This window comes from Coffea eugenioides, chromosome 2 (assembly GCF_003713205.1).
Source record: "Coffea eugenioides isolate CCC68of chromosome 2, Ceug_1.0, whole genome shotgun sequence".
Taxonomy (NCBI): Eukaryota; Viridiplantae; Streptophyta; class Magnoliopsida; order Gentianales; family Rubiaceae; genus Coffea; species Coffea eugenioides.
The window spans coordinates 53,300,021-53,311,590 of record NC_040036.1 but is presented as its reverse complement, the minus strand read 5'-3'; the positions used below and the strand labels follow the sequence as shown (position 1 = coordinate 53,311,590).

At 32.9% G+C, this 11,570-nt stretch overlaps 1 protein-coding gene across 1 annotated transcript; it reads right to left on the bottom strand.

The window, feature by feature from the left end:
- Positions 1-463: 463 nt before the first annotated feature.
- Positions 464-8,897, bottom strand: LOC113762650 (CO(2)-response secreted protease-like). The gene is made up of 8 exons (XM_027306198.1): positions 8,776-8,897; positions 8,442-8,542; positions 8,203-8,300; positions 7,098-7,250; positions 5,722-5,833; positions 3,212-3,752; positions 2,134-2,234; positions 464-964 (listed from the first exon to the last, which is right to left on the bottom strand). Exons 1-8 carry the CDS (start codon positions 8,860-8,862, stop codon positions 718-720), a joined length of 1,440 nt encoding a protein of 479 aa, XP_027161999.1. The 5' UTR covers positions 8,863-8,897; the 3' UTR covers positions 464-717.
- Positions 8,898-11,570: the final 2,673 nt, after the last annotated feature.

Here is an 11,570-nt window from a genome sequence, read left to right as displayed (position 1 = left end):
AGATGGACAAGTTATTCCAAAAGCATTTAGTTAAATGCATATTTTACATTTTAAAGAAATATAGATTCAATTAAACAACGAATCCACATATCAAATGAAAAATGAAAACATGATGAAATTACATAAATTATGTTAAATAGTCAAAATGTTTACAAGGTGTAAGTTTTGATGTATACATATATACTTAGCTATGTAGAGTTAAGATTATTGAGAAAAAATGAAATTGCAACTTATGATGAAGTAAAGAAGAAGGACCGGGAACGACTAGTTAATTGCTGGCAACTTGCATTAGCAATCGGCTGTAATACAAATATTGGTCTTAAAGAGATAAATTGACTGAATTTCAAAATTTTGTATCAATTATATTACTGGTAATGAATCAGCCAGTTCACCTTAATCTATTTGGTTCTACGGTTTAATAAATAAATTGCCCAGCCTTTTTTGAATCTCCCTTAAATAGAACGGTTTCCTAAGCTTTAGCAAGTTTGAGGACAAGAAAGCAAACTGATGGATGATTTAACCCATCCGGTCATTCTATTAGATTTAAATTTAAAAATGTATACTAGATAATTTTTTCTAACAGGGGAGAGGTGGAGGTGAAATTTAAGAAGTAAGAAAGGAATAGCCACTCAACAAAGCCTTCTCGGCAAAATTGAAAAGCTACTCTTGAATTAAAATAAATGACTTCACATGGATTTAGAGAGGAAAGTGTTACTCTTACTTGGTCGAATTTAGATAGTTGAGAATTGGAGATCCTGACTGCTTCCCAACTTCTGTAAATGGAAATATGCCGGAATCAAGTAGTGAACTTCTTTTTTCCTCATCAATTAATATCAAACCCTTAGCTTTTGCATCTTCTACTACCAGCTTCTTGATCATCCTTGATATTGTTGGGTTATCATTCAAACAAATCACTATTTTTCCAGCAACTTTTTTGCTATCTAACGACCCTGGAGCACAATTCCTGCATAGCATAAGAAATATTAACTGTACATGAAACAAAAGTGTTGTACGAGAAGTGCAGACATAGTTGCAATCCAGAAAAATTCAGGAGATACACTTTTACTATTATTCGTTTATTAAACAATTACATGAGTTGGAAGAAGAGAAACAAACTTTTGCATGAATTCACACAAGTTTGGCTATGTAGAGATGGATTATCGGACCCGTAAACTCTTTCTTTGCTAAAAGAAACGGAGAAATGCAGATTTAATTCTAATATTTTGTCTGCCTGTGTATTATATTAGTCCCTAATGTTTCAATCAAGTCAAATGTGGTTTCTAAGTTTCTAAGTTTAGATAGATTTATGACAATTGATGAAAATTCAACAATTCATAACTTTCATAGTCGAATTTCCATTAGTTAACAGTTTTAACTTTACACTTTTAGTCCCTAGTAATTTTTAATCATTATAATCCCTTAAATTCCAAATATTGATGTTGAGGATTTTAGAATGAAATTATAATACTATATGCAAATTAAGTTGATCATTCAACAATAGGGACGAGTTTCGCATGCAGGCCAAATATTGGGGAGAAAAACAACATTCTCCCTAAAAGAAAAGTTGAATGGCTTTACAAGTAGTTAAATAACTGTGTAATGTTTCTTCTATTGATTATACTAACAATTCCATTTTAGTTCATTAAGACAAAATGACAAGATAAACAAGTTCAAACGGAGGGAACCTTAATTGCTAGGGATAATTTGTCCATAAAAGTTAAGGGCCTAAATGCACCAAAAATTGCTTTATTAAAACAAAAATGAAAGCAAAAGAGTGTCAGGATAAGTTCTATTCTAGTTATACAATTCCTAACGCAGCGTACAGGCTCATCAAACAGTCCCCACTCACACTAATTGTACTTGTTTTTCACACAGTTTTCAACCGCTGCTCTTCCAAAAAAGGAAAAAGAAAAAATTCAACAATGGTCTAATTCGAACTTTAGTTGTTCCTTGGCAATTTTGGGCTTATTTATGTTTAAGCATTTTAAGAAGTCAAGATTCATACAGGTTCAGATCCCCGTCTCTGCTTCTAAAGTTCCACCCATCCTCACTGGAAAATTTTTTTTTTTTTAAAAAGTCAACATGTCATACGATGGACAAATAGAAAAGTTGTATTAGAAAACCAAGGATTACCTTGCATCTGATGGAGAGACAAAACGAGCTGCAACATTTTCTCCAAATGCAAGAGGATAAGCTTTTGATGAGTTCAGAGGCGAGAAATTAATTGCAGTCCCCTATTTTACATTGTTTGGAACAACAAAGATAAAATTCTAGATTTTGTGAAAGCAGACTCAATTGTAAATCTATAAGCATATAGTCATATACGCAACATGTGTTGCAGCAGCCAAATACATTCACAGGCACAATCAATATAATTTAATTGTGTCAAATTCCAATGTGATACTTTAGTCTAAACACGATGACAAATAACCAAATCTCATCTTAGTATTTCCAGATAGGAAATTAAACAGTATAAAACATAAACCTTTAAAATGAGTAAATCGCTAAACTCGGTGGAAGTCCAGCCTTATATTCGAATATGGGTGGACACCCATTAAGAGAGGTCTCAAGGGTTGATTTTTACTAATAGTGAAACTAATTTAGAGAAGTGTTTAAATGCTGGATTGTAATAAATGTCATATGTGATGCATTAAATTGATAAGTTAGCATAATCTAAGTGTACTAACAAGTGTCCTCAACACTGGCTAGAAAAATCCTTCAAATATAATTTGTAGCATATTGCATCACATATTGCTTAATTGTTAATATTCAAAGTAAACATGTAAACAAAAAGAAACAAAGTAAACAAGTAATTAATAACTTCATTTAAGCATTTTGGACTTGTAATTTATATTCAAAAGTTATTGAATAGGCCGCAATGTCCCAGACATTAGATGCTTGATTTATGGCTCTAGTAAATAAACCAAAATTTCAGATTTTCCTGGACATTGTAGACTTGGTATATGAAATAACGAAGAAACCATTCCAGACTGGTAAGTATGACAAACATAACATTAAACACGAAGTGAATTATACTCCTAATTGATGTGGTAGTCTTTATTTGAACCTTAATCGAGTAGCTAAGAATGAGGTCTCGGGATTTAGAGATCCTACATCCTAATCCCTCTTCCCCCTTCTCGCAGTTTAAATTCCATCCCTTCCCTATTAGGAAAAAAGAAAAGACAGCACAAATTTCTTAATTTATAAATACCTGATAGGATCTTTTGTTTCCAAGAATCACAATGGACTGCAAATCACGGTCGACAGTGGATGCTGCCACAGTGAACAGCCATGGAGCTGAATTAACAACGGTATAAGGTTCAGGCCCTTCATTTCCAGCTGAGCATATGACCATTACTCCTTTCTCTGCAGCATGGAAAGCTCCAATGGCTATTGGATCACTCAGAAAATCAGGCTGAAAAACTGAACTCTGACCGATCGAAATTGATATGATGTCCACCCCATCACTGAGGGCATCTTCGATTGCTTTGAGGATGGTGGAACCGCTGCAACCATCTGTTGAGCAGGCCTTGTATGCAGCTATTCTAGCCGAGGGTACTCCACCCTTTGCTTTGCCCCTTGCAAGGCCATAATAACTGGCATTAGCAACTGCTGTTCCAGCTACTATTGATGCAGTGTGAGTCCCGTGGCCTACTGCATCTCTTGGTGAGCCTTGACGCTTATTTGGTTTATTACCAAGAGGTTTGGTAGAAAGATCAAAATCGTCATAGAATCTGGCGCCTATTATTTTCCTAAAACATGTGTGATGACCAGAAGTTAGATTACAAGAAGGATATGACCCTAGCTATAGTGAATTGCACCTTCAACACCAATTAGATCCCAAATTCAGGGGTAAAAAAGCCAGGTAGAATTGGTTTTATCACTTGCTATAAGCCTCTATCCAATATTCTTTCAAAGTTTTTAAATATTCACATAACCCTTTGTAGTTCTATATAAAGTGAAAATTTGATGGAAATAGTCTCCAAAACAGCATTAATTAAAATGCTCGTATTACCCTGACGTAAGCGCTAATTTAAGACCTCCCACTTAAAAAAAATGAAAAAGAAAAAAACACTTACTTAAATGGAAGTTTAATTACCTCTTTGTTTGAAACCATAGGGGGATTCAATAGGAGAATATGTTGATAAATATAAAATTACGAATGGGTTAAGTGAATATTTATTTAAAATAATAGATGAATTTAGTGGATATTTTAATGTCATCACACGCACTTTTGGAGCGTGTCTCGATCAATCACCATAGCCAGAGATGCTTTCCATCTATTTTCTATTTTACATAAAATCATAGCGAGATTATGTGAATATTTTAAAACATCAAAGAGCCATGTGGTATTATACAAAAATAAGGGAGTAATGAGTCATTTACAGTGCTATTTTGTCTTTAGTCTTGTAAATTTGGTTCAAAATTCTCATGCTAGAGCCAGGAACAGTAACTTCCACTCCCCCCTTAAGATTTGACTAAAGTCTATACTCATACTTTACGTTTAAATATAAGGCATATTATCTAATTTTAATTGCTTTGGCTATATATATGCATATGTATGTATGTATGTATGTATGTATGTACATATTTGAATGAAGAAAATAAGAATACAATCTTTTTGTCAAGTTATATAAACTAAAAGGATGATGAAATTACTTTGCCGAATACAGAGTTTAATAATACTTTCTAAGCTTGGCAGCTGGGGATGGAAAGGGTGTGGGGAGGGGAGGATGGGTAAAATAAAATAAAATTTAATAACACTTTGTGTTTACAAAAGTTTACTGACTTTATGTATTGTTGTTACTCGCATCAAAGTCTGATGAGAAGAAGAAACGAAAAAGAGTAGAGAAAAATTAAGTCCAACATGGATAAGAAAATTTTCTAAGGATTCTGTTAAAGAAAATATTTTCTTAATTTCTATCATTGTCATTATTTGTATAATCTCATTAAAGTTTAATAGAAAGTAAATATAATCTCATTAAAGTTTAATAGAAAGTAAAAAGAAGATAAAAGTGCACATTAAACTAAAAATGAATAAGGTGAATTTTTATGAAAAATAAATAAAAAATATTTTTCTTTTTATCAATTTAATACATGTGTACAACAAGATTGTTGATCATGGTATATACTTTTGATGGAAAGTAATAACAAGAAGATGCATTCCATTCTCAACCACACATTCCAGTGTGCGGTTACGTCTGTCCTTCTTTATTTGTTTATTTTATTAGGTAGATAAAGATTATAGCTTTACTCCTTATTGACAGAAAACGTGTCAGTAGAATTTAATTAATTTGATCAACACATAATATCGGGATTTATATTCTTTGCAACATACTGGAACACAATATAACCTTGAATAAAGATTGGCAAAAGCTACACTTCATGCTTTTTCCTGAAAAAAGCCATCCAAAATCACTTGAGTGCAAAAGTTTGCCTTATTTTTCAACTGGGGAGAGGGCTAACTAGCATAAACTTAACCATATTGGGGGAAAATAAAAATTATCCTACTTAGATTTGGTCCTTTTGACCACCTAAAACCAAAGTGAAAAGTTCAAAATGTAGTGGACAATTTTAAAATTGGGGATCTAATTGGCAACACTGCTGATAGTTTAGGGGCTATTGCAATTATTTACCCATGGACCAAAAAGGGAAAATAAAATAATGAACCAAAATTTTGAATGCAAAACCAGTCTTACTTTTGGGAAAGAGGATCACTACCTATTGCAGTTGGACTTCTTAAAATTAGGTCCTTCCATGCATTCTCCTTTCCACCTTGACGGGATCTTGCCAACACCCCTGTCACTGAAACTGGGCAACTCTGGCCATATACCTGAAATTACACAATCAGACAGAAAGATTCATTTCCAAGATAAAGATTTTACACAAATTATGTCGACAATATACAAATTGATATAAATTTTGTAGTTTCGTTTTGAGGATATATATATGACCTAATTTTTCTCCCTTTACTTCTTAACAAAGTAAACAAAAGTTCATCTAGATTGTGTATTTTACAGAGTTACCAATTTCAAACAAAATTTTATCTAACAAACAGTAAAAATAAGTTACATGTCAAAAATAAAATTTTTTGGTCCGAAACAAAATGTTGGAGCACTCTGTACCTCAAAAGGTTACCATAAATTGGGGGAAACATGTAAATAGACAAAAAAAAAAAAAAAATTCCACAAAAAGAAAGGAGTATACGTACCACATACTACTATTTGTCTGTTCAAATTTTGGAAACTTGCATTTGGATGGGAATATGTCATTTTCTTGGAAGAAAAATAGTGCATTTCTATCTTACACCTCAGTTCATTAAGTGCATGCCTTTCATGCCAAAATCCAAATTTAACATAAAATTTGCCGATTTTATCATTTTGAATGTGACCGAGTAAAAGCATAAATTAAAAATATAAAGGACCAATGGTGCAACTCTTAAAAATACCGAAATGATAATCAACATGAATGTCATTCAACTTATAACAAAATTATGTTAACCATTGATTGCATCTTTTCCTTCTCTTTAAATCTTTTTTTAGTAGGGGAGGAGTTGGAATTCAGAAGCGGGGAGGGGTAGGGAAGTTAGAATTTAGGATGTCACATGACTCACATCCTAGGGAATATGATTGCAATCATGCAATGTTTTGTAGCCTATCCCTGTAATTTGGACTGTATTTGAGCTACATAAAAGCATCATATAAATTAAAAAATAAACCCAAAGGCCAAAGCCCAAGACTTGTGGTCTACTTTTCCTCTAATTAATAAAGAGTCTAAACTAAACCAACTTTCCTTCTAACTGTTTCGCAGTTTTGTAAACACCTCATAATTGTCTTAGTGTACAATTTTTCAAGGGGCCATCGTCATACAAATCCTGTACTTCATTTCCTTTAATTTTGAAAATTAAAAGCTTCATAGTAACGAGTTAGAGGTTAATTTCGATCAAGGTTTTTCTTTTCTTCCTTTTTTTTCAAGTTTTTACCATTTTAAAAGCTTCATTTTCTCTTTCTGATTTCAGACGAGCTAAATACAAGGCAAAAAGTTGTCATCAGGCATGAAGATGCATGATTTTAGAATGAAGAAATGGATATATATACCTGTGTCTATGACTCCAACAATAATATCACTTGATATCTGATCAAGATGATAGTTCAATCTGATTTTGGACTGTTGTTCCAAGAAATCCCAAGAACGTGTCGTATGGAGTTTTAGAACGGGATCAGGAAATACGCTTACCACCTTTGAGTGAGCTGTTTTTCAATTAGTCATTAGATAATAACCGTGCAAGTATAATACTATGGTACATTATAACCAAATTTCACAAGAAGAAAGTATAAATAAAATAATAAATAAGTAAATGAAAAATATCTTATTAATAAAATTGAGGCCGGCATGTCCTCCTCATCTACAGGATTTGCTAGAAAAAAAGAAGGTTAGTTTTGCAAAATATTGCCTAAAATAGAAAAAGGATTAACTGCCAAAATAATATAAAAAACATTGACAAAACTGAAAGTCATCCCTTTTCAATAGAAAAACTGTAATTAACTCCTGGTTTATTAAATTCCCTTCCTCGTAATTGACTAAATATCCTTCATCACGTCATGATAAACTGCACTAAGTATCTTCTTGGCCTTTAATGCTAGTATAACATTTACCGGGCAACTCCATAAACACAATGGGATTCATTATCACGAGCACTGTAAGGCATATTTATGCATGCACTCTCAAGAACAAAATTTGGTTATAAATATGATAGTGGGAAACATATGGGTGTGAATAAAAATATCGGTAACTACTTAATTAGAAAATTATTACCCGAAATAACCACTCACCCTTTGTCAGAGTACTAGTAGTTACTACTTACGAGTGACAAGTGGTGAATGATGGTGAAAGCTTTAACTCTTTGATCGGTTAAAGATAATTCAGTCAGTGGTTTACCAAACTAAGCTTTTTTGTGGTTAATTATTATACTCAGTCGGGTAATCTGATCTCATACTTTATCTAAAATTTCCAACAAATAGTTCAAATTTTCGACTTTCCTGAGGCGCTTGAAGAAAAGGTTACCAAGAAAAGAAAAGCCGGTGGACAAGTTGTAAAGCTCAAAATCGTGTAATTTCTTGTCTTCTAATATTTCAACGATATCGTTATTTATACCCCTCTTTTCCGGGGATGGGGCAGGAAAGGAGAGAGGGCAAAAAATACCCGACAATATAGAAGCTTCATCCTCGGTAAGCATTGCTGAAAATCCACTAAAAGAGTGTTGATATGAGTGTCGTATAGAAAGTCTGTCCCTCTCTTCTCTGTAGAAAAGTATGTATGTAAAATTATGTACAGTTGATAACAACTTTCGAGTGAGATAAAAGCATAATTGGATTTAATTTTCGCCATTGTATGAGATCAAGAATAGTAAGCAACAAGAAGGATGAATATTGGAAGATTACCTTGGAATAATGGAGGACAACAATTGCAAATGGGACAACTTTGCTGCATCCGAATCCAATTTATTGTAATTTGAAGAACTCCCCATATAGACCACGTACGGCTGCCAAAAGAATAAGTTTTATGAAACGAGTCTCAAAAGCTGAGGTTTGAGGCCCTTAGGTCCAACAAAAATGTGCATTGACTTCGAACAATTCGGATTTATTTTACAATTGAAACGAGTTAGTAAGCTTCCAAACAAAATTGGTATTCATGATTAAATCAAAGCCATGCAAATGGAATTTGTGTTGTGGAACATAGCCATCAAATGTCAAGAATACGTTAATGCACACTGACCTGGGGTCTCGGATTTGATGCTGCAGAGGAGGTGAAGATGACAAGAGCTGTAGACAAAATATGGACGAATTGCAAGAGAGAAGCCATGGTGCCTTTTGTGCAATAGTCGTGCAAATTGACTACTGAGCAGTATAGGCAAAGTCTCAAATGAATGAGAATACTAACAACTCAGTCACCTTTATATGGGTAATTAGTTAATGATTGAAATGGGTAATTAGCTGGCAAGTCCTTTTGCAAATTCAGCTTGTAAGTTCAGAGAGTACATTTTCGCAACTTGGTATAAGGGATCATGGCGGAGATGGGATCCTAAACCTAAGGGAATCGAACTCCGATATCACAAGAGTTGTAGTAATAGCAGAATTTAAAATCAATAAACATGTCTATCTTAAAAATTCATTTTTCTCTGCTAAATATGCTTTAAAATCTAAATCATGCTTAAAATTTAATTTTGAATAGGTCTAAAACTCTTAAAATTCAAAGGTGATTTAATATATATGATAAAATTCAAAGGTAAAAATAGATTTTAAAATCTAAATCGTGCTTAAAATTTAATTTTGAATAGGTCTAAAACTCTTAAAATTCAAAGGTGATTTAATATCTATGTCAAGCACGATTTAGATTTTAAAATCTATGTTTACCTTTGGTAGGTCTATCATTCTTTGAAAAGAGCAATGATTATTAACTTCCAATTATTTAGAGGGACAATGTAAGATAGGGAAAAACAACTCTAAAAATTTTAGAGGGGACAAATAAGAAACAATTTTGAAAACTTCTAAACTTTGTAAACTTAAAACATAATTTTCTCAAAATTAATTGCGGCGCCTCAGCTACATGTGGTTCCGCCATTGCAAGGGATTGATTTCGTACCCTTGTATTTAAAATTTACACAATCCATACATTTACGCACAATCGATATTAAGTAGACTCACGCAAGGTGTGAATTTTAGTACAACAAAATGTGTAATTTTATTAGTTTCTCTTTTAATTTAAAATTTGTTGCTATTGAAATTGTGCTATAAAAGTCATATAAGTCAGTTAGCAAGCAACGAAATGTTGAATAGCTGATTTTTTTTTAACCCTCATAGCCCTCTCTCCGCCCTTCTTATTTTCAACTGTCAGATTCAGTATTTAAATCCTGAACCTAATAGTAAAAAGAACTCTAAGAACTCTCTTATGGCCACTAAAGTTAGATAAAATACAAAGCACCTAATTAAAAATGTTAACACCAACTCATCTTAAAAAATATATATATACAGAACAGCTAATTAAAAATGTTGAAACACGTTTTCAGTGTCTTAAAGCATATGTCTTGGCAACTTTTATTTGCCTTTGCCTTTGCCTTTGCTTCATGTACAAGGAAACCTTTATTGCAATTCTAATGTTGTCGGTGCTCACTATTTTGATAAAGTTTAGTTTACAATAATTAGTTAACCTTCCAATCATTTGCCAATTATAAAAGAACACAAAGTATAAAGAGGGTTGTAAAATATTCTATCTATTAGCATCAATTCAACAAAAATCTTGCTTTAGTTTTTAAAAACAAAGATAATCTTCTTCCTGCTGACTAAATGTGGATCCGCTTACGCCTACTGGTGTGGATTACAACTCAAAAGTTTTATGCATATATCCAGATTAAACAGGCAGAACTTACTTTCGCAGTACAGATTAAGTACAAGAAAAGTAATCCATGGAAAATAATAATAATGTCCCTGAGCTGCCCATTGCTTTCGAAACATTTGGGACACCTTCTCTTGCTTTTCATGATTCTAATTAAAAATAGCTTTTTATACAGTTTTAGAATAGAAAGAACGTTCGTGTAGAAACTTGAGGGGAGCATATTGTATAAACAAATACTTGTCAATGTTGTTATAATTTAAGGGATGCACATATAATTAGAAAGAAACATATTAATAATTAGATTAATTTCATGAATTACAAGAGAGGTACTCGTAATCATGACAGACCCTTAACAGAAAGTGGTATGTCGTTTATACTTCTCTTTTTCTGGCCCAAGTAGTAAATCATCTGGAAATTTAACTGGATAGTCTTGAGAGCTAGTTTTGAAGGTTCAAGATATATCTATATATGTACGGTTTTTACTATTTGTGAGAACACTGTAATTTTACGAGGAATTCTACTTTAGTTTTAAGCTAATTCCTTTTTCCTTTCCTTTATGATGTGTTCACAAGGGATTAAGTGTTACTATTGCAAGAGCAACTGTCTATGGCCCACATTGGCCAAATGATCTTGATATAGACTGTCGATTTAAAATTAAATGAACGGTTCAAATTGAATCGAAATTATTTGGCCAATCTGCATCGTTAATCTCATGCTCGGCTTGCTACTTCAACCGTGTAGAGCCTGTATTTGTTCACGAGTTCTTGAAGGCAGAAGTCATAGAATACTTTTAATTATTGCCTTGACCTCCAAATGTTAAGCCTGCAGGTAACTTATTTTGTTTTTCATTTATTTTATTTTATTTTACTTCTTTTAATTTTGTTAGGGGGCCTAGAGTAACTTATTCATTTGTCCTGGTGAACCACTGATATGTGTTGTAGCGTAGTAAGCTTTACCCATGGCTTTGATCCACCTCGGCAAGTATATGGAGGCTCTCGTTAGAGATTGTAGTAAATATCCTTAAATTATGGATAGCGATTGCAATGCAATTTGTACCAAGTAATATATAAAAATAAGTCACCGAACTCAAACAGGACCAGCCAGGTTAATTTGTCCAATCGGTAACTCGTACTTGGATCCTTGAACTCACTAGCTGAAAAATGAAAATCACAAGCGAA